General features: G+C 42.9%; 1 protein-coding gene across 3 annotated transcripts in view; it reads right to left on the bottom strand.

The window, feature by feature from the left end:
* The window catches only part of MPPED1 (metallophosphoesterase domain containing 1), a 91,080-nt gene that overhangs the window by 42,619 nt on the left and 24,994 nt on the right, over positions 1-23,467 (bottom strand). For all 3 annotated transcript variants that reach the window (XM_083440938.1, XM_083440940.1, XM_083440939.1), the window contains one exon: positions 2,385-2,610. In XM_083440938.1, the coding sequence (XP_083297064.1) occupies positions 2,385-2,610 (226 nt within the window). The remainder of the gene's footprint in view (positions 1-2,384; positions 2,611-23,467) is intronic.

Genomic DNA, 23,467 nt, shown 5'->3' with positions numbered 1-23,467 from the left:
CCATGCTCAAGGCAGCTTGCTCTCTCTCTATATATACACACGGACATATTGAACAATTTCCATATAAATAAGAAAGCTAAAATAGCAATACAAAAATCTGCTATCAATAACAGAAACGACCTCCCACCACCATTGCAACAAAACGTCCTAAACAACACCCCAGCCCAAGAGTTTGTTCAGCAGCCTCAACTTTTGTAGCTGGAATTAGTCAGGGCCCCGCCCTCCCAGGTCAGGTGGGAAAAGGCCTGCAATGAAGGGAGCTGGTCTTCCAGGACTTACAGCCAATAGGATGAGTTCCACATACTCCAAAGTAGCTCAACAGCGCCACCCGGAGCGTCCAGGATTTCTCACCTCCACCGTGAACCTGGATTAGTAGTTACAGTGGAAACTTGGTTCTCAAAGAGCTTAGTTGACGAACAAATTGGCTCCTGAATGGCGAAAACCCAGAAGTAAGTATTCCCATTTTCAAACGGTTTTCGCAAGCTGAACATCTGATGTGGCTGTTGGCTATTGTTTCCAGGGCGTCTGTGCCAATCGGAAGCCGCACCTTGGTTTTCGAACATTTCGGGAGTCGAACAGACTTCCAGAACAGATTAAGTTCGAGAACCAAGTTTCGACTGTATTTCTGAACATACACCCTCAAGTTAAGCCTCTTTTCACAAAGATTAACTGGCCAGAACTGATTAGCTTTTTTTTACTTGTAGGTACCTATTAGTGAGAAGGGACGTGGGTGTCGTTGTGGTCTAAACCACTGAGCCTAAGGCTTGCCAATCAGAAGGTCGGTTGTTCGAATCCCCGTGACGGCGTGAGCGCCCGTTGCTCGGTCTCTGCTCCTGCCAACCTAGCAGTTGGAAAGCATGTCAAAGTGCAAGTAAATAAATAGGTAGTGCTCCGGTGGGAAGGTAAACGGCGTTTCCGTGCGCTACTCTGGTTCACCAGAAGCGGCTTAGTCATGCTGGCCACATGACCCGGAAGCTGTAAGCCGGCTCCCTCGGTCAATAAAGCGAGATGAGTGCCGCAACCCCAGAGTCGTCTGCGACTGGACCTAATGGTCAGGGGTCCCTTTACCTTTACCTATTAGTTATTATTATTATTTATTCAATTCATATCCCTCCTGAAGGCACCCAGGATGGCACCCATAATAACTAGGCTCCAAGTAAATTCCTGATTGGCTGCAGAGACCAGTGCCATTACAGATAGAGCACATCTAATGACTGGGCAAAACATCAATCTTTTCCTGCTTCTTTTGCTCTCAGGTTCCCATAGACTTCAAACTGGGTTGAAGGGAAGAGCCCTTGGCAGTAGGGTATAGAAGCTTCTCGGGCCGCTGATCGGTCCTTGGATATGGCAGGAGATTCACTGTGTCTGGTGGCAACCTATCATCATTCTTTTGTTTTTATGTGATATCTTATATAAGATGGGGTCTGCCAGTAAGGAAAAGGCTTCCCTGCCTCCGATCAAAGTCCTATCTGAAAATGCCAGGGATTATTCTGGGTTTCAAAAGATCTATCATGCCTCCTCTTGTGTATGAGGGAAGGCAGAATATGTATATCCTTCCATGCTATGCAGAGTTTTTATAAGGACCTGTATTCAAATATTTATAATCTGCTCCCTGATAAATTGAAGACACTTTTTAGTTGATCAAAAGTTCTTAATTCATCTAATTTATAAATCATTTAACTGTTGTAACCTTATTATGTGGGACGCGGGTGGCGCTGTGGGTAAAAGCCTCAGCACCTAGGGCTTGCCGATCGAAAGGTCGACGGTTCGAATCCCCATGGCGGGGTGCGCTCCCGTTGCTCGGTCCCAGCGCCTGCCAACCTAGCAGTTCGAAAGCACTCCCGGGTGCAAGTAGATAAATAGGGACCGCTTACTGGCGGGAAGCTAAACGGCGTTTCCGTGTGCTGCGCTGGCTCGCCAGATGCGGCTTTGTCACGCTGGCCACGTGACCCGGAAGTGTCTCCAGACAGCGCTGGCCCCCGGCCTCTTGAGTGAGATGGGCGCACAACCCTAGAGTCTGTCAAGACTGGCCCGTAGGGGGAAGGGGTACCTTTACCTTTAACCTTATTATAAAATATATGGAATGGTTTCTACAGTGCTTTTTTTCTAGAAAAAGAGGTGCAGGAATTCCCAAGAAAAAGAGGTGCGCTGCTGCCCAGATCGCAGCGGCCTACTGCATGCCGGCTCCAGCATGCAGCTATGAGAGCCATTCCGGCAGCAACACTAAAAAGGTGCCGGAACGCAACAAAGGGGTGCCGGAATTCACCACACAGCAAGTTCTGGCTGTAAAAAAACCCCGGGTTTCCATTTTTTCCTGTTGTGTAACCATCAAAATGAGAACAATTTTCGAATTAATCAATTCTGTTAAGTTTTTAAATACTTACCAAGGGGAGCCATATATCCTGAAGCCCCTTACTGTCACTTCTGAATCTTGAAGGTATATGCAATTTGTTAAGAGAGACTGCACATTTTCGTAGCTTTCTGGCTTCAGCTTGGATACAGAGGGGAAGTAGTAAAAGTCCTGCTTGATTAAGTCCGCCATGAACTCTTGGTCAAACGTCAGTTCATGATTGCCTGCTATCACAATCTTGTATTCATATGGTAGGCTGCCTAAATGGTAGGGAGAAAACACAATAAACCCATTTATTGTTACACTTATTTTTAAAAACCCCAAAATGACGTATGCATATTCAAATTATGCCACCGATGTTGCCAATCATTCCAAAGGAAGTCCAAAGATGAAACTCATAGTGATTATACCTAGGACAGCAATACGGCTTGCATTTCTTCAAGTTCTTGGCAAGTCAAACCCTTTAAATATTTGCTTCTTGTGGGCTAATAACCAAAGTGAAGAATTGTTCAGCAATTTTTGCACATTTGTAGAAATTTTACTTACCATAATTAAAAGTTATAATTCATTGCAAATTAAAAGTTAATTTCAGTGTTTCACAAGAATAGCTGACAAATCTGTTTGTGTCATTACTAAAAGTATCAAACACGGTCAGGTTTTAAGTATCTTTTACGTTGTTTAAATGCATGGCCATTATTTGACTAGTCAATTGATCAACTATTTATGATCCAACTTTGTTCCCCAAGCACTGTTCTCCTCATTTGAGTTGTGATACTAGAAGTGAGGTCAACTACACAAAAAGCACCTGGAAGGTAAAAAAACAGTACCTCTTACTCAGGTACATATTTTGCTACTGAAATACCTGCTCCTATTGTGTTTATGACATTTCCGTACTTAAACACACAAAACTCATCTATCACATCTCACGTGTCCCTAACTGTCAATATACATTAGTATAGTACTTCGGTAAATATCCATTCTTACCCATTTCCCCCCTAGACACCTATTTTTCCATACAAGCTAAAATGGATCCCCCTACCCTGAAATCCTATCAAAATTACTCATCTACATGAATATTGTTTTTGAAATGATAACTAACAAATCTAGATTTAATATAACCTGGACATATGTACTTTGTAAAATAAAAAAGCCCACCCTCTTTCATCTCTTTTCTTTACTGCACATCAGGATTTTCTGCCCTTATGATAAAATTAGATTTATTCAAAACTCTTCTTGAAATTTAAGATATAAGTTGAAATATATATATATGTTGACACCAACATGAGCTGCTAATATCACACAAGTCCTATAGCTGTTAACAAGCTTCAAACTAGTATCCTTATACAGTGGTGCCTCGCAAGACGAAATTAATTCGTTCCGCGAGTTTTTTCGTAGAGCAAGTTTTTTCATCTTGCGAAGCACCACGGCGGGGAGGGGTGGGGAGAAGCAGGGCAGCTGCCGCAGCCGGTCCTTGGACTCACCGCGCCTTGTGGACACCGCGCGACGCAGCTGCTGCCCTCTCGCTCCCCTCTTCCCCTCCTGCAAAATCCTCTCTCTCGCGCGCGCGCTCTCTGGTTTGGTCTCTCCAGCTCAGAGTTCCTTGGCTGCCGACTCTAATGAGAACCACATGGGCTGGGAAGAACCCACCTCGCTTAGACTAGAGGAGCCCTCCTCCTCCTCCTCCTCCTCGCCTGCCCCAACAACCCCACCCTGCAAGGAGATCTCAGCTCCGGGATCCTTTCTCTCCCTTGCAGACGCAGGCGTGCGCTTTCCAAGAACGCGTGCATGCAGGCAACACCCTGGTCCCCGCGGGGCTCAGGAGCGCGACTCCGGCTGCAGTGCTGGCTGCTGGCGGCAACGGCTCCTGAGGGGAGCGCGTGAGGGCGGTGGGCAGCGGCACGAGGCAGCCGGAAGGTCGGAAGGTCGGCCGGAAGGTGGGAGGGAGCCGGAGGAGCCGTCAGCAGGAAGGTGGGAGGGAGCCGGAGGAGCGGGGAAGCGAGCGTGCGACCGTCGCCATGACAGGAGAGGCAGGGCTGTTTCGTCTAGCGAAGCAAGCCCTTTGGAAAATCCGTCTTACGAAGCACCTCAGAAAACGAAAAACCCTTTCGTCTTGCGAGTTTTTCGTCTTCCGAGGCATTCGTCTTGCGGGGCACCACTGTAAAATATAGAAGAAAATTCAATACAGTAGTACCTCAGGTTACATTTGCTTCAGGTTACAGACTCCACTAACCCAGAAATATTACTTCAGGTTAAGAACTTTGCTTTAGGATGAAAACAGAACAGTTTCAGGTTAACAACGGACCTCCAGAACGAATTAAGTACGTAACCAGAGGTACCACTGTACTAAACTTGCATGAACAATTCCATTTCCACTGTGATTTCTAAATGATTTCCAGCTCATCTAAACCTACTAAATCTACTAAACTAAAACCTGTAAGCTGGATAGAGTTGTTGCTTCAAATAATGTATTTATGTCATGCTGCTGTCTAAGGATGTTACTTAAGCAAATTATCAAATGACTTTAAATGTACAGCAACACTTATCACAGAGGTAGCTGCATTGTTGTGGTTATAGGTCCGTCAGCTGTTCAATTCACAACTCTGTTTTTGATGAGTTTGCAGCACAGCTTTTTTCAAGCTTCTCCATACCTATCGGCAAGTCAGTAAGCCTTACATTACAGAAAATGACCTGATTATCTTCCCCAAACTAAATATTAGGCCATAATATTATAAATATTCATGCTTGCTCAACCACAGAAGAACTTGCTGTTCAGTAGTTCTCATTCACAGAGCTATATATGTTCAGATGCACAAATAGTTGCCTGCTTGGAGCCCCGGTCCCCAGTATTTGACATCTTGGGAGGTACTGGTCCATGGAAGCAGTAATGAGTTGGAAGAGGGCCAATAAACTTAAGCCATATCCTCACAAGACAGAGGCACGGGTGCTTTCCCTGCCTGGAAATTGGGTGAATGGTAAAGCTAAAGGTAAAGAACCTGGACAGTTAAGTCCAGTCATTGGTGTCTATGAGGTTGTAGTGCTCATCTCACTTCAGGCCGAGGGAGCCACCGTTTGTCCACAGACATGGTCAACATGACTAAACCTCTTCTGGTGCAATGGAACACCATTACAGAAGCCAGAGAGGACAGAAACACTGTTTACCTTCCCACCGCAGTGGTACCTATTTATCTACTTGCACTGGTATGCTTTCAAACTGCTAGGTTAGAGGCAGCTGAGAAAGAGCAATGGCAGCTCACCCAATCAAGCGGATTTGAACTGCCAACCTTCTGATTAGCAAGCCCAAGAGGCTCAGAGTTGCACTTACCCTCAAGTGACAGATTCAGTGCTGAACTTGAGGCTCTGAACTGAAATAGTGACTATTTCCACTGTGTATTAGGACTGTGTATTAGCTGTGGTTGTTCCCGGACCACGATAGCCTGGCCATACCTCTTCCTATATCAACCAATTTGGACTCTGAGGTTGGCAGAGGTCACCCTTTTTGTTGTCAGCTGTTGCATGGCAAGTGGCAATACCGGATCAGTCCTTATCCATAATAAAAACCCCAACTAGAACTCTCTCCCTCAGTAGGCATAGAATGACCCAGATTTGATGGAATTCTATTAAATAAGGTTAAAATAAGGTTAAAATAAGGTTACCAGATTTTTTTCAATGAATCCGGGGACACTTTTCAACTTCAATGAATTTTGTATGGGGACTGATTTGTAAATCTGGGGACTGTCCCCAGGAAACGGGGATGTCTGGTAACCTTAGGTTAAAATCTATCTGTTCTCCCAGGAATTTAGTGAATGAAATCTAGACAATTTGAGATCCTGAGATGTGTCCAACCACTGCTGGTTTGTCATCAATGGTGGTTTTAAAATTAACTTAGTTTTATATGTTTGTTGTTTCTTTGTATAACATATTGTTTTATAGTACATTGGAAATGGCTCTGATTCTTTTGAAATGAAGTACAGTCAAGGTTAATGAAATAAATTAAATTAGCAGCAGAGCTTTGCATCCCACATTCAGAAGATCCTATGTTCAGTCTTTGGCATCTCCAGCTAAAAGGAACTAGTAACAGCTGATATGAAATACCTTTCCCTAAGTAGAAAATATTTATCTAAAAGGACAAGTACATTCTGTCCTGGTACAAGGCAGCAGCTTCTTATGCTCCTAATCAAATGCATGGAGAAACCATTCAAAGTGAAGAAGCTACTCCATCTGAAGTAAATCATTGGACTGGAGTGAGCAGGATGGGATATTCCAATCAAGTAAGTCTCATTTTTTGACAGAATTACAACCCTGGTAGATGAAGGGAACGCAGTGGATGTAGCCTACCTTGATTTCAGCAAGGCATTCGACAAGGTGCCCCATGATATTCTTGTAAAGAAGCTGGTAAAATGCGGTCTTGACTATGCTACCACTCAGTGGATTTGTAACTGACTGACTGACCGAACCCAAAGGGTGCTCATCAATGGTTCCTCTTCATCCTGGAGAAGAGTGACTAGTGGGGTGCCACAGGGTTCTGTCTTGGGCCCGGTCTTATTCAACATCTCTATCAACGACTTGGATGATGGACTCAAGGGCATCCTGATCAAATTTGGAGATGACACCAAACTGGGAGGGGTGGCTAACACCCCAGAGGACAGGATCACACTTCAAAACGACCTTGACAGATTAGAGAACTGGGCCAAAACAAACAAGATGAATTTTAACAGGGAGAAATGTAAAGTATTGCACTTGGGCAAAAAAAATGAGAGGCACAAATACAAGATGGGTGACACCTGGCTTGAGAGCAGTACATGTGAAAAGGATCTAGGAGTCTTGGTTGACCACAAACTTGACATGAGCCAACAGTGTGACGCGGCAGCTAAAAAAGCCAATGCAATTCTGGGCTGCATCAATAGGAGTATAGCATCCAGATCAAGGGAAGTAATAGTGCCACTGTATTCTGCTCTGGTCAGACCTCACTTGGAGTACTGTGTCCAGTTCTGGGCACCACAGTTCAGGAAGGACACTGACAAACTGGAATGTGTCCAGAGGAGGGCAACCAAAATGGTCAAAGGTCTGGAAACGATGCCTTATGAGGAATGGCTAAGGGAGCTGGGCATGTTTAGCCTGGAGAAGTGGAGGTTAAGGGGTGATATGATAGCCATGTTCAAATATATAAAAGGATGTCACATAGAGGAGGGAGAAAGGTTGTTTTCTGCTGCTGCAGAGAAGCGGACACGGAGCAATGGATCCAAACTACAAGAAAGAAGATTCCACCTAAACATTAGGAAGAACTTCCTGACAGTAAGAGCTGTTCGACAGAGGAATTTGCAGCCAAGGAGTGTGGTGGTGTCTCCTTGTTTGGAGGTCTTTAAGCAGAGGCTTGACAACCATATGTCAGGAGTGCTCTGATGGTGTTTCCTGCTTGGCAGGGGGTTGGACTCGATGGCCCTTGTGGTCTCTTCCAACTCTATGATTCTATGATTCTATGTGGTTGCCCTAAAATCCTACTAACACTAATCCATAGCTACTCCAGTATAGACTGGTTGGTGGAGTGCAGTCTTATGATCTAAAGTTAAATTATGCAGAATACTTTTGCCGTTTCAGAGTACTCTGAAAGCATTCTTTTGCCAGGTAAATTGCTTCTGCATTTGGGCTTCTTTTATGAATTAGAAAGATAACATACAATTTCCCATCACTTAAGCATAACATAACAGACATGGCATGGCAATTACCACAAATATTGAAAATCCTTCTGTACTAGAAAGTCTTGTGTATTATTTCCAATGATTTCGAATTAATTTCCAAGACCAGGATGTAAAGAAATACGCAACTGTTTCTCTGCCTAACAGGCAAGTTTTTCTTGAGCAGCAGAAGTACTTTACTGCATGACAAACCAGTTTTGAAACTTACAGGAGTTTGAAAACCAGTTCTTAACATAGAAAAAGAGCCTGCCTTTCAAAGGAGAGGAAGAAATTGACTGGGTGCCCATTTAGGCATGTCTAAATTAGCTTTTCAGATGCTAAATCAAATAGTGCAAATTATTAATAAATAACCGGGCACAGTGATTAGCCTAATATATAAAATTTGAAAGCTCTTACCCTTTGATATATCTCCTAATATGATCAGGTTAAAAGAAGCCCTCAATGTAAACCTTTTCTGCCTCTCTTTATGGTGTTCTGTATACTGCCTATGTTTTTGGTGTAATAAGAGGGAGAAGAACACTTGTAATATAGGAACCCAAGAAGAATGTGGGTTGGGGAAACTGTAGATTATTGGCCAGCTCAGAAAGCGGTAGTGGGAAATCGCAGTTTGGCTCCTTGGTGTTTATGCTGTTGGATCCCGAAGGTTCCGTCTTGTCTCCCATCGCATCTATTTGAAGCTGCTGAGTAAGATTGTATGAAGATTTGGAGTGAGGAACCATCAGTATGCTGATGGCACCCAGCTCCTTTTTGTTGGGACTCAAGTGAGATAGTAGACATGTTGAAACAACATCTGAAAGCAGTAATGGATTTGATGAGGGCCAATAAAATGAAGTTTAGTCTAGGTGCGACATTGTAGATGTTTCACCTAACCAGGGAGATGATGTTCAATCTATTCTGAATGAAGTTGCAAACCTTCTAAAATATTAGGTTCAATGTTTGGTGGTTCACGTAAGGATGATACGTAAGTTGCAACCCCTTTATGAGCTAGCATGGTCACAGTGGCCAATCACCTGTTAACCTCCCAACTTGATTACTACAAAGTGTTATACATGGGGTTGCATTTGAAGAGTTACCAGAGTCCAGTTAGGCTGGGAATGAATAGAGAATATAGTCAAGGGACCCAAGGGACTGCCATTTTCACAGATACCTGCCTGAGTCCCTCATTTATCATCAGAAGTCTACATCCAAGTCCACGTACCATCTGATGGCAGATGAACAGTGACTGGGAACAGGGTTTTCTCATTTGTAAAAGCTCATATATAGAATTCCTTCTCCAAAGAAGCTCACCTGACACCAGCTCTGAGTCTTCTCAGCTCCACTGCCCATACTTCCAACATGTTTTAGTATTATCTTTATAAATCTGCTGTATTTCTTGTTTTTATTGTAGCATAAGCTTTTGGGGACTAAAGTCCAATTCACCAGATGCTTGAAATTTAATCCTCAGTTGGCAGGTGTATATACATCTATAACTAGAGCAAAATATAATTAGCCATTTTTCTGATTTTTTTGTGTAACTGCATCTTCTCTATATCCCTAACTTCTCTACCAGTAACTTTGTGAGTGTGAGTTCTGTTTTTCATTTTTCACTTCATTCTTTAATTTGATGGTATCAGTCTAATGGGCATGTGTCTGTCTATAGCTTATAGCTGATTATTGCTTTGTTTATTCATTTTGAACATTTATTTTACAAATTAAGGAATATGAAATGGATTGGGGGAGGAAATGCTATGTGCCAGCTAAAACACAGTATTCCAATTTTCAAACTACTGTGCACTTTATAGTGAGGATTTCAGCATTATGAGACACTGTGGTCCGTATTACTGGAGCAACAAAAGTAGGATATTACCACATTTCAAGGGCCCCATTCACCTTATTGTTCATCATGTTTTTCAAGAATAAACAAAATACTGCCAAGGTTCTGAAAACCCGTTTGTAGTACTTATATTACTCAAAATGATTCCCAGCTTTGATTTATTACACCTACACCAGAAAGGTCACCTTAGCACTTAGGCACCCTATCTTTCCTGATCACAGCCTTCCCAACAGCCCTACGTTTTATAAAAAGCAGGAAGAGGTTAATTGCAAGCTCTTGGGCAGAGGACGGAGGGTGAAAGGAGAAGCGGGGGCAGCTGCAGTTGTACATTGAAGTTTACAACTTTTGAATGGTCAGCAGTGCACAAAATGGGCAGAGGACATCATTCCAAAATCTATTACTGCTTTGTTGGATGCAAAGTACTGATGGGTGACCTCTCCCAAACTAGCTGTAGATCAACTAGGAATTTTGTTATAATCTTATAATTTGTTATAATCTATGGTTCGGTTGGGAGATATTTTTCCTATCTATTAGTGATCATTGCTTTTAGTTTGTTATTGTTGATTTTAATGTTATATTTCCTTGAGCTGTGTTGTATGGGTTTTTCTACTTTGTGTGTTGTAAAATTGTCAATAAATAAAATAAGTAATAATAACAACAACCAGTAATGAGCCAAGTTCTGCCCCCAAAATCTGAAGAAAAATTATTTTAAGCCAATGTAATCCATGGTTTGACAAAATGAACTTCCCCATCACCACCAGCCCTCCCCATTCCTGAAAGATCTCACTGCCCGCCCGCCTGCCCGCCCATGCAGCAGGATAATACAGGGAGAAGAGACTGAGAAGGCTTGTTGCTTCCCTTTTATCTTCATTTCCCAGGCAAGCTGTGAAGCCAATGGGCCAAATGTCCTTAGATTTTGTAGTGCAGCATTCTTCTGGTCAGTGCCCCACGCACATGAAGTGGGGAGGACAGAGTCAAACCTATCTCCTCTCTTCTGTCAATCACTGCTATTTTCCAGAGAAAGGGAGAGGGTGTTTTGGGAAGTACAGTGGTGCCCCGCAAAACGAAATTAATTTGTTCCGTGAGTCTCTTCGTCTAGCGTTTTTTTCGTCTTGCGAAGCAACCCTATGAGCGGATTAGCGGATTAGCGCTGTTAGCGGTTTAGTGGCTATTAACAGCTATTAAAGGCTTAAGGGATTAGCGGATTAGCTGCTAAAAGGCTATTAGCGGTTTAGTGGCTTAGAAAAAGGGGGTGGGGAGCGAAAAAAAATCTCAAAACTCGCAAGACATTTTCGTCTTGCGAAGCAAGCCCCTAGGGAAATTCGTCCTGCGAAGCGCATTGAAAAATGGAAAACCCTTTCGTCTAGCGGGTTTTCCGTCTTGCGAGGCATTCGTCTTGCGGGGCACCACTGTAGTAAGGATTTTAGAGAGACAGCACAGATAGTAGAGGGAAGCTGGGAATTCTTCTATGGCTTGGATTTTCTATTCTTTTAGCAATGGATAGAAGAGATGACAACTATCGCAATACATGAACGGTTTACTTTTAGAAGCAGATAGTGCACAGATAAATACAATTCTATTTGGAATGCATTTTAAAAAATGATCAGGTCAGGTAATAATTTCACATTAGTTGGAATAACTGCATTACCTGTATACCTATAATTTGTATTGTATCACTGTTTCAAATATTTCTTTCTTTCCTTTCACTTCATTTTCTCACTGAAAACTTTCTCTCTTTCTCTCTCTCTCTCTCATATACACACACAAGCTGTGTAAGACATGTTTAGATCTCCGAAAGAAAAATAACAGTATATGTTAATGCCAAAGTCCAGCAATGGGGGGGGGGGCAAGTAGGGGGCAAGCTCCTTGTTTAGCAGGGCAGCTACTTCCCCTCTGCCCTAGACCAGGCTGGTTTACCAGTGTTTACTCTTGGTCTGTGTGCACTACCTTTCTGATCTGCTCTAGATTCCACACAGACTTGTTCCTTCTTTTGTTGGCTTTAATTGCCGCAAGGAGCATCAGTTCTAGAACCGAGCCTAATCACTTTACATGGCTATGCTTTTGTAGCCTTTCCTATGCTGTGTGTGAAAATAAATAGTACAAATGATAAACTAACCTCAGTGAGACATATACACAAGCTCCTAACAGCAGTTTGTGCTCTGTTTTTCTGCAGATATTTTATTGAACAGATTTTAGTATTCTGCAAGAGCACTGGCAACCATATAAATGCTCACTTAACGCTTTCTCTTTCTCATTTCAACCTTTTAGAATACTGAAGTGAGTGATACGGTAAAGACAGTGTAACTGTCTTAGATTGCATTTTAAGCATCTCATTGACAGTTCTGTGTTTAAACACTCGGCTGATGTCTGGGAAATTTACATGAACATTGAAAATGAATACACCTTATTAAATAACCTATAAACTGTTATATCTAAGCATCATTGAATAATAAAAGCTAGCAATTAAATTAAACATTAAAATATCAAATAAATACTACAACCCAGCACCAATATTAATAGGAAGGAAAAAGGTGGGTGTGGGTGTATATGTACACACACGGGGAAAAAATTGTCTTGGCTCAAAAATATACCTCCATTTTGAAACTAGACCAATTTACTTAAAAGAAGGTGTCACTGATTTCAATACAAGTTACTTCCAAGTACATGTGATGAGGATAACAGCTTTCCATATCCAATGTTACATTTATAGTGGTCAGACAAGTCATTTTCTAAGAAAATTGACTAATGTATACTACCTTACTTGGTATAACCTCCACTGAACTAAATTGGACTTGCTTCTGACCAGTGATGTGGGTTTTCTGGAAAAAAATCAATCAATATTTTCTATGGGGAAATCCCTGGGCAAATTCAGGCAAAGCTAAAAACATTGAAACTGCCATACTTGCTTGCAATCTGCACCCATTCATTCTTACTAATGGACTTTTGAAACAGATTTTTTTTCAACAACAAAATAAAGCCCTGGATAATTTACCTCTCCACATCACTGCTTCCGACTATAGACACGTAGAGGATTTTTAAGAGAGTAACTATGGGATGAACTACATGAGAAATCTTCTCTACAATCCTTATATGGAGGACATTTACTGGTGCTGTTTCTGAAGTACATCGCTAACCTACAGTTAAGGTAAAGGTACCCCTGCCTGTACGGGCCAGTCTTGACAGACTCTAGGGTTGTGCGCCCATCTCACTCAAGAGGCCGGGGGCCAGCGCTGTCCGCAGACACTTCCGAGTCACGTGGCCAGTGTGACGAAGCTGCATCTGGCGAGCCAGCGCAGCACACGGAAACGCCGTTTACCTTCCCGCTAGTAAGAGGTCCCTATTTATCTACTTGCACCCGGGAGTGCTTTCGAACTGCTAGGTTGGCAGGCGCTGGGACCGAACGACGGGAGCGCACCCCGCCGCGGGGATTCGAACCGCCGACCTTTCGATCGGCAAGCCCTGGGCGCTGAGGCTTTTACCCACAGCGCCACCCGCGTCCCTAACTTACAGTTAATTACTATTAAAATAAATGCCATTTTATTATTATGGAATGGAAATGAGTACCTAAAGAAATGGTACTATCCAAAAAAGTCGAGAGGGGGATTTAGTAAAAAAATGAGAATAGGTAGAGAGATACTTCCGAGAAGTTGTGCATATTGCCTTTAAAAGCAAACAATACTTAGATTTTGAATTGCGGTAGATGGCAGGAAATAAGAGAGTCCGTGTACTGGTCCAGTAAGCGCTTCCGCTGCGCCACCAGCAACAGCTTTCTTTGCAGAGTATTAATTAAGTCCAGTGCAGAGATTCTTGTTGCAGTACAAGCTCCAAAGTCTCAGCAGCAAAAGAAATAACGACACAGGGAAGCCTGCCTTTCCAAAGACAGGTTTATTGCAGAAAGATAACAGAAACACCTCCGGAGCTTTCACACATTTTGCTTCACGTCCAGCACTCCCCCAACAACAGGCAGAGAAAAACAAACACTCTTTATATACTGAGCAACTTAACAACTTAACGAGCTTGACTACTTAAAGTCACATGACATTGCTAATTTGCCAGCGTCTTAGGTTTCACACCCTAACACCCCCTCTCGCTGGCAATACAAAAACAAAATTACTTCAGACCCATTTCTTCACAAAAGTTTTCATGCCGCTGAAACCCAAGCGGTTTTGTAAAACCATCAGCTTGATTTTCATGACTGGGACAGTAATTTAATTTAACAATTCCTGCTTTTACCGTTTGACAAACATTTTGAAAGCGGATATCCAAATGTTTTGTACGACCTTTAAACTGCCCATTTTGTGCTAACTTAAGACACGGTTGATTATCACCCCATACAGTGATTGGAGTGATGGCCTTTTCATACATCTCTTGTGCCAAGCATTTGTAAAATTCTAGATCTCTACATAACTCAGATAAGGCACAGAACTCAGCTTCTGTTGACGACAAAGCAATCAGGTTCTGTTTCTTGGATCTCCACCCAATCAGAGAGTTACCAAATTTTATTACACAGCCAGACACTGATTTTCTATCCTTTAAATTTGCCCAATCACTATCTGCCCAACAAGTAATCTGTGCTTGTCCTTCCGAAGATAATTCAAGGCAAAAATCTTTGGTGTATTGTAAATATCTTAACACTCTTTGAATTCCTTTCCATGCATTTACACTAGGTTTTGAAGCTTCTCTGCTGAGTAAGTTAACAGCGTAAGCAATATCTGGTCTACTCCATTGCGAAAGATGAAGTAAGCTTCCCAGTGCTGACTGAAAGATTTCAGCACGCTTGAATTCAGCACTATCCTTGAACTCATTGTCTTTTACAAAACCCATTTCCATTGGTGTTCTAACACCTGCACACTCCGTCATGCCAAACTTTTTCAACATTTGCAATATCTTGCCTTTTTGATTCAGTAGAAAACTGCCATTTTTGGTCCTATCTATCTGAACACCAAGATAGACCTTCACATCACCAAGATTCTTAACTTTGAAGTGTTTATTTAACTCTTTGGCTAGTTTTTTTACTTGTTCTTGTGTCTTTGAAGTATAAATCAGGTCATCTACATAAACAAGCAAAGATTCTTGAGCATCTCCTGAACCTCTGAAATATAAGCAATTGTCAGCCTTGCTCCTGCTAAAACCAATGCCTACCAAAACGTCATTCAAACACTCATTCCAATTGTGAGCAGATTGCTTGAGTCCATAAATAGATTTATGTAGTTTCCATACCTGATTTGATTTACTAACTTTCAATCCTGGCGGTAGCTCCATATAGAGCTCTTCAGCCAAGTCTGAATGAAGATAAGCTGTAGAGACATCAAATTGATTCACTTTAAACCCTTTCTGAGCAGCAACTGCTAATAGTGCCCGTAGGGTTTCACTCCTTGAAGTGGGTGCATAGACTTCGGAATAATGTAACCCCTTTCTTTGTGTAAAACCTCGAGCTACAAGTCTCGCTTTGTACTCTGGTTTCCCCATCGTTGTTGTCTTTAACCTGTACACCCACCTACAACTTACTGCCTTGGCACCTTCTGGCAGTTTGGTGATGGAAAACACACCCAGTTCTTTCATAGAATTCAACTCCTTTTGCATGGCCTCACGCCACCTACTGGCCTCCTCCTGGGGTAATTGCTCAACCTCCTCAAAACTTTCAGGTTCGCAATTGGCCAAACCAGCCCAAACACTAATAGCTTGGTACCTTTCAGGAGGTTTACCTTTGTTGGCACGCTTGGAACGCCTTGGCAGTTCCTGCGATGTTCCTTCAGTTTCCCCCTCTGACTCAGAATCACTTGTCGTCACCTGTTTGTCACTAGTAGTCACCTGTTTGTCACTAGTAGTTGAAGAACTTTCTGATTCTGACTTTACACGTCTCTCTTGCTGTACAGGTGAACTTTTAGAGCTAGAAGATTCTGACTTTACAGACTTGGGTGAACTAGACGATTTCTCACCCTCGTCCTTGGACTCAAATTCCTCAGCCTGTTCTGGAACTAATACCTGCCCTGGGGCCTGAGTTTCATTGCTACTGTTCACCACATCAAATAGTATGTCAGGATTTCCATGAATTTTATTCCAACCATCCTGTTCACAAAATTCCGCACTTCTGCTGATTGTGATTTTCGTTTGATTGCCTTCTACATTCACAAATCTCCAACCTTTTGTGTTTGCTTGATAACCACAGAAAACCATTTCTTTAGACCTAGGATCGCCTTTCCTACGTTGTGCCCTAGGCACCAGCACAAAAGCACGACATCCAAAAACTCTTAGATGATCAATTTTTGGTTTTTTTCCAAATAGCATGAAGTAAGGAGTGTTGCCTACTGCGCTATTGTACACTCTGTTAAATGTATAATTCGCATACAGTGCAGCCTCAGCCCAAAAACTCTGTGGAAGTCCAGAATCAAACAACAAAGCAGCAATGGCTTCCTGTAATGTTCGAAATTTTCTTTCGGCAACTGCATTCTCCTGTGGTGAATAGGGATTGGTAAGTCTATGAACTATACCTTTCCTTTTTAACCACGTCTCCAGCGTGTGGTTCACATATTCCCCACCACGATCTGATTGTATTTTACGTACCCTGGTGTCAAATTTACATTCGACTTCTTCAATCCAATCCATCAGGATGGAAGCTGCTTGTGATTTTTCTTTCAGAAAGAAAACCCAACTAGCTCTTGAAAAATCATCCACCAAAATTTGCATAAATCTCGCACCTCCAAGCGATTTGACTGGCATAGGGCCACACACGTCCGTGTGCACAAGTTCAAAGGGTTTCTTGCTTACTCTATCAGATCTAGGATAGTTACATGTCTTAACCTTAGCATGTTTACAAGCACAACAATCCAGAAAATTTGGACAGGGTTTAATGTTACATTCCTCAGCTAAATCTGGCATCTTGCTTACATACTTAAAGCATATGTGAGCTAACCTTCTGTGTAGTAGATGTACACAACCTGTATGAGGAGCCTTATTTACACACTTAGCTTGCGCTTCACCTGTTGAACATCTACCTGCTGCTAACTGCTCTTCATCCAAAACAAAAAGCCCATCCTCACAGGGAATTTTAACTAGCTCCTTCCCCTGTTTCGAAATGGTGCACACATCATTTTCAAACTCAACCTTAAAACCACCTTTTACCAGGCATGACACACTCAAAAGTCCATTCTTCATTCCTGGAAGAACAAAAACAGGAAGGTTAGTTTGCAAACAGTTAACATAAATTGTGCCTTTAAGGTTCATTTCTCGTTTACTATTGTCTGCTATAGTCACAGTTTTTGCAACTGGCAATGTCTTGCAGTTCATCAAGCTGCCACTAGATGTCGCTGGAACTAAACTGTGACTTGCTCCACTGTCAATTATCCACTTCAAGGTTTGTTGGCTCCTTTTAGGACTCTGTTGTGCTGCCATTGCAGATAGTCCCTTATCAGCACCTGCTCCCCCTCTGGATCGTTGATTCTTGTAGTTCTCACGTCGTCTTCCCCTGTAGCTCCGGAAACTGGCCTTGGACTGTTGAAATTCCTGTTGCTTTTCTGGACACTTTGCTATCAAATGAAACCTGCTGCCACATCGAAAACATGACTTGCTGGCCATAGCAGACACTTGTGAGGCTTCCTTACAGCTCTGCCTGCTAGTTCCCTCACGCTGGGAATTATCTGAACATCCAACCCTTGGGGTATTTGAATTAGCAATACGTTTTCGATGATGTTGATATTCTTGCTCACACAATCTACCAGTCACATAATTCATATTCAGCTGGTCCTCTGGCAAAACTTGTAAAGTTAGTACTAAGTTTTCAAACCCTGCATGCAGGCTGCTAAGCAGAGTATAAACTTTAATATTTTCAGGAAAATTTACACCTAGAGATGACAGTCGGTTGAAATACTCAGTCATCTGTGACGTGTGTTCAACCACACTATCCCCTGGCTTCAGTTTCAACTCATACAAAGCACGTATAATGTTCACCTTCTCTCCGGGCGTGGCTCTATGGTGAATTCGCCTAAGAGCTTCCCAAATTTCAAATGCAGACCTTAAATTTTCCACATGAGGTAATTGGGAATCGTCTATCGATACCATCAACATGCATCTAGCTTTAGTGTCCATTTTATCATGTTCCCTGTTCTGAGCATGTGCAGCAGCCTGTTGCTCTGCTGTGGCATCTGCTGCAACAGCCACAAACGGCTTTCGCCTCTGGACATAGTCAGCCCACACTTCTTTGGCTTCCAACCAGACTTGAGCCCTCTTAGACCACTGCACGTAATTAGCAGAGTTCAACTTTGTAAAGGGAACCTGGAAATTTTCCACTGCCATTCTTGGGGTTTGCTGCTACTCCCTCTGTGTGCCCTTGCTTCTCTTTCCCCTTGGGATTTGTTTTACTCACTTTTCAGACGCCTCCAGCCTCTCAGTTCCTTTAAGAGCTGGATTTACGACCAAGCCGGTCTTCTCTCATCCGAAAGCTGCTTTCACTTTCTCTGCACACAATACAGCTGTAGAAACGTAGCACGATCCATAACCTAAGAGAGTCCGTGTACTGGTCCAGTAAGCGCTTCCGCTGCGCCACCAGCAACAGCTTTCTTTGCAGAGTATTAATTAAGTCCAGTGCAGAGATTCTTGTTGCAGTACAAGCTCCAAAGTCTCAGCAGCAAAAGAAATAACGACACAGGGAAGCCTGCCTTTCCAAAGACAGGTTTATTGCAGAAAGATAACAGAAACACCTCCGGAGCTTTCACACATTTTGCTTCACGTCCAGCACTCCCCCAACAACAGGCAGAGAAAAACAAACACTCTTTATATACTGAGCAACTTAACAACTTAACGAGCTTGACTACTTAAAGTCACATGACATTGCTAATTTGCCAGCGTCTTAGGTTTCACACCCTAACAGGAAACACGGAATGAAAGCCTGGGCCCACTGCTTTGCGACAAGTACCACCTGGTGGCAAATACCCCCTTTCAGGTGATTAAGAGGGGTGTGGTGGGGCAGCTGCAGGGACTCTTGCGTATTTCAACCCCCAACATTCTGGGTTCAGGCCTGATTATGGGACTGAATTGGCTTTGGCTGACCTGAAGAATGGCCTTTATTGGGAGAAGGAAAGGAGGAGCGTGACCCTGTTGTCCTTACTCGATCTCCCAATGGTCTTTGATGCAATGTTACTCTCTTGAACAGTCTTGGTGAGGTGGTTATTGGAGGCAAGGTTCAGATCTTATATCAGTTTCAGAGAATAGTATTAGATGATTGTTGCTCAATCTCCTGGCAGTTGTGCTGTGGGGTGCCATGGTCTGCCATCTTGTCAGCAATATGAAGCCATTAGGGGTTGGGGAGCAAAGAGTCATCAGTAGAGTGATGCTATCTACCTCTAAGATGTGAAGCAGGAGAGGTCATGCTTGCAAGCCATGTACCTGCTGCCTGGACTCAGTGGTGGGTTGGATGAGGAAGAACAAACTACCTCTGAATGCTGACAAGACAGAGGTGTGCAGGTGGGTGGTTCCCAAGTCTGGGTTATTGCTCAGTTGTTCATAGTTTGCAGGTCCTCCATCTCTGTCCCTAGAGGCCCAGGTGACCTCAGTGGTTAGGAGTACCTTTGACCAGCATCAGCTTGTGAGACAGCTATGGCCATTTCTGGACCTGGATTATCAGACCGCTGCTGGTAACTAGATTACCTCAATGTGCTCTGTGTAGGTTTGCCCTTCAGTTTGGTTGAGAAGCAGCAGCTAGTGCAGAATTCAGCAGCTGAATTGCTCACTGGGGCAGACTAGAATCACCATGCTACACAAGTGCTGAAAGAATTGGACTTGCTGCCAGTTCAGCTGAGCTAAGTTCAATATTTTGTTTCTGGTGTACAAAGTCATACACAGCTTGGGACCAGGATACCTAAAGGACTTTCTCACCCCTTATATACCCCATCTATATGATCTTATCAAGAGGTCAATACAGGAATCAGGCCTTTAGGGTGATGGCACCTGCTCTTTGAAACTCCCTCCCATTAACTAACAGGCAGGTACCACCTCTGTTGCCTTTTGGTTCCTACTTAGGACCTTCCTTTTAAAACAATCTGTTTTAGTGTAGATATTCATCCCAGTCTGCATCTGTGTTGGATTTGAAATTGTTTTTAATATTTTGAATTGTATTTAATTTTCTGTATATATGGAATTGTTTTTAACAGTTGATGTTTTTACTGTGAAATTACTTTGAGCTATTTTATGGGAAGCCATTTATAAAAAGAATAAAATAAAATAAATAAAGTTGGGCAACACTTGAAAGAATGCCTGGAAACTTCTGGAAGAATGTAATAAGCAAACACAAAGAAAAGGGACACAACTATGAAAGAAGGACAGTTTGATAGGCATTAAAAGATGAGAAAAGGATTTCTGAGGCTAGAGAAAATGGCAGAATATATTTGAATATGAGAGGAACCAAATCTAAGAAAGTAATAAAAAAAAGTTGTAAGGGGAGGGTTAAATAATGCAATCTGGGATGCAGCAAGAATATGTGGGAAAGGGTGAAAGCTCTTGCCATATGGTGTCAATTATTCCTTCAAACAAATTAGCAAGATCACAGACATAAAGAGAGCAGGAGAAGGAGGGTGGAAGAGGCACATGGGGTGGTTTATTGAAAACAAGAAATTCTTTCAAGGAATCTGGGTAAGTTTTTATATGCTTAGTGTAAATAAATTGTATACTAATTAAAACCCCGAGAACTATTTGTCTGGTATTTAAAACCGTATCCCACTAAAAGAGCATGCACTCTCCTAGCAACAATAAGGAAACAGCAAAAGAGAGAACAATTCTCTACTATAGAACCCGTATGAAGTAAATCAACATGTTGTCTCAAATGGCATTCCAGCTAAAACCGCAGAATTCATATATTGTACCACATACAACTTTTTAGAGTATTTGAAGGGAAAGCACTCTTTATGAGTTTCTGCCAGGAACAGGAAAATCAAATGAGTAACTGAAAAGCTAACTTTAGGACTACGGTACTAAACAAGAAAGCTGGAGAACTGTTCTAATGTAACCTTTCACACTAACAGAATCATTATGCATTCAAGACAGGGCCAACAAGAAAGTGGAAACAGGGCAAAGGAAGAAACAACATTTCCTCTGCCATTTCCCCCTGCTGCCAATACACGACCTTCCTTCAACTTTCTTTCCTCACCACTGGCTAAGAGGGAAGAAAAGGTGACTGACCTCAAAGGTAGCCAGCTAGATGTGCTCTTTCCCTGTGGAGGACTCCCTGGTCCTGAATGGGGTAACTGTGCCCCTGAAGGACCAGGTGCGCAGCCTGGGAGTCATTTTGGACTCACAGCTGTCCATGGAGGCGAAGGTCAATTCTGTGTCCAGGGCAGCTGTCTACCAGCTCCATCTGGTACACAGGCTGAGACCCTACCTGCCCGCAGACTGTCTCGCCAGAGTGGTGCATGCTCTGGTTATCTCTCGCTTGGAATACTGTAATGCGCTCTATGTAGGGCTACCTTTGAAGGTGACCCGGAAACTACAACTAATCCAGAATGCGGCAGCTAGACTGGTGACTGGGAGCGGCCGCCGAGACCACATAACACCGGTCTTGAAAGACCTACACTGGCTCCCAGTACATTTCCAATCGCAATTCAAAGTGTTGGTGCTGACCTTTAAAGCCCTCAACGGCCTCGGTCCAGTATATCTGAAGGAGCGTCTCCACCCCCATCGTTCTGCCCGGACACTGAGATCCAGCTCCGAGAGCCTTCTGGTGCTTCCCTCCCTGCGAGAAGCCAAGGTACAAGGAACCAGGCAGAGGGCCTTCTCGGTAGTGGCGCCCGCCCTGTGGAACACCCTCCCACCAGATGTCAAAGAGAAAAACAACTACCAGACTTTTAGAAGACATCTGAAGGCAGCCCTGTTTAGGGAAGCTTTTAAAGTTTAATAGACTATTGTATTTTAATATTCTGTTGGAAGAAGCCCAGAATGGCTGGGGAAACCCAGCCAGATGGGTGGGGTATAAATAATTTAGTAGTAGTAGTAGTAGTAGTAGTAGTAGTATTTGTACCGCGTCCATCTGACTGGGTTGCCCCAGACACTCTGGGTGGCTTCCAGCAAATATAAAAACATAGTAAAACATTAAACCTTAAAAAGCTTCCCTATACAGGGCTGCCTTCAGATGTTTCCTAAATTTTATATAATTACTCATCTCCTAAACATCTGAACTTGGCTAAGAGCTCTGAGTCGATGACTGGCCTCCCATAGAGTCCTTCTGGCTGACAGTTCTTGTACTGCAATAGAATTAAAGCCATACCTTGGGTAGCACATACTGCTAGAGATGCTTCTTCATAACCATTGGATTGGAAAATGGCCATTATACTAATTTCACTCACCATCCACGATCCTTTAAACAGTTGGGACTGTACTCCCATTAACTTGGATCAGTGAAAATGATTTCCCATCTGATTCCAATTAATCACCCCCAAAGGACTGCAATGGGGGGGGGGAGAGTAATGGGGAGGAGAACAAAAATGGGGTTAGGCTATAATAACACATGCTCCCCCAATCCTAATTTTCTCTTAAACTCTGAGTTTGATTAGATGGTTACATGGGTGGCTCTGCTTATCCTCTTGTCTACTTACTTACTTACTTACTTACTCATTTCTCCCCCCACCCCCACATTTTCCCTGACAAGGACTCAAGCTGGCTTACATAGGGGCAGTCCTCAGTTTTCCCAAAGAGGACTCCTTTCTTTCTTTAACAAACTAGTATTTTTCTGCTTTCCTCATCTGTGAGCCACTCTGTTTTATTGCCCTATTCTGCACAGTCCCACCATCCTATATTATTTGTTTATGTTAAAAAATTATATACCACCACCGCATGTATAATATTAAGGTGGTGTACAATGATTGAACTAAAACATAAAAGACTAGAAGACCAGTACAAAGTAACTCTGACAACGACTGGCTGGTAAAGAACATTTAAACAGCTGCATAAACCTGTCAGCCTAAATAGGATCTTCAAGAGACACCTGAAAGTCCATAGCAAGGATGCCTGTCAAATCTCTGTTGGAAGAGATGGGACTAATGACTCTAAATACTGTGTGTCTGTGTGTGTGTGTGTGTGTGTGTGTGTGTTTAAAAGTAAACATTCTTGCTTGAATGGCTAGCTGAAACAACTTTCAGGAAAAGAATACTAGAAAACATAATTGTCCTGGTCAGCTCATAGAACTGTCTTGCATTGGACTGGATTAAATGGCCACAGAACAAAGGATCTGTGGCTGGAAACTGAACATCAGTAGGCTGAATTTTTATAGGGAGCAAGGAAATGGCCAGAGCCTTGCTCTCAATCAGGCTTCCTCAAACTCAGCTCTCCAGATGTTTTTGACCTACAACTCCCATGATCCCTAGCTAGCAGGACCAGTGGTCAGGGATGATGGGAATTGTAGTCTCAAAACATCTGGAGGGCCGAGGTCGAGGAAGCCTGCTCTCAATGGTTGCACAACCCCACCCTGGTGATGTGATGAGGGTCCTAGCCACCCTCCCAGACAGTGGGACAAACTCCCTCCACTCGCAATAAGTGGTGAAACAGCATTTCCCGCTAGTGAATGGGGAAAAGCAAAGGTGTCTTTTTTACTTTCCTTCCTCCTAAAACATCCCCATATAGCACACCCAC

This window comes from Podarcis tiliguerta (genome assembly GCF_965153285.1).
Source record: "Podarcis tiliguerta genome assembly, chromosome: 5".
In the NCBI taxonomy this organism is placed as follows: Eukaryota; Metazoa; Chordata; class Lepidosauria; order Squamata; family Lacertidae; genus Podarcis; species Podarcis tiliguerta.
The sequence above is the reverse complement of the archived record's forward strand: the minus strand, read 5'-3'. Positions and strand labels throughout refer to the sequence as shown.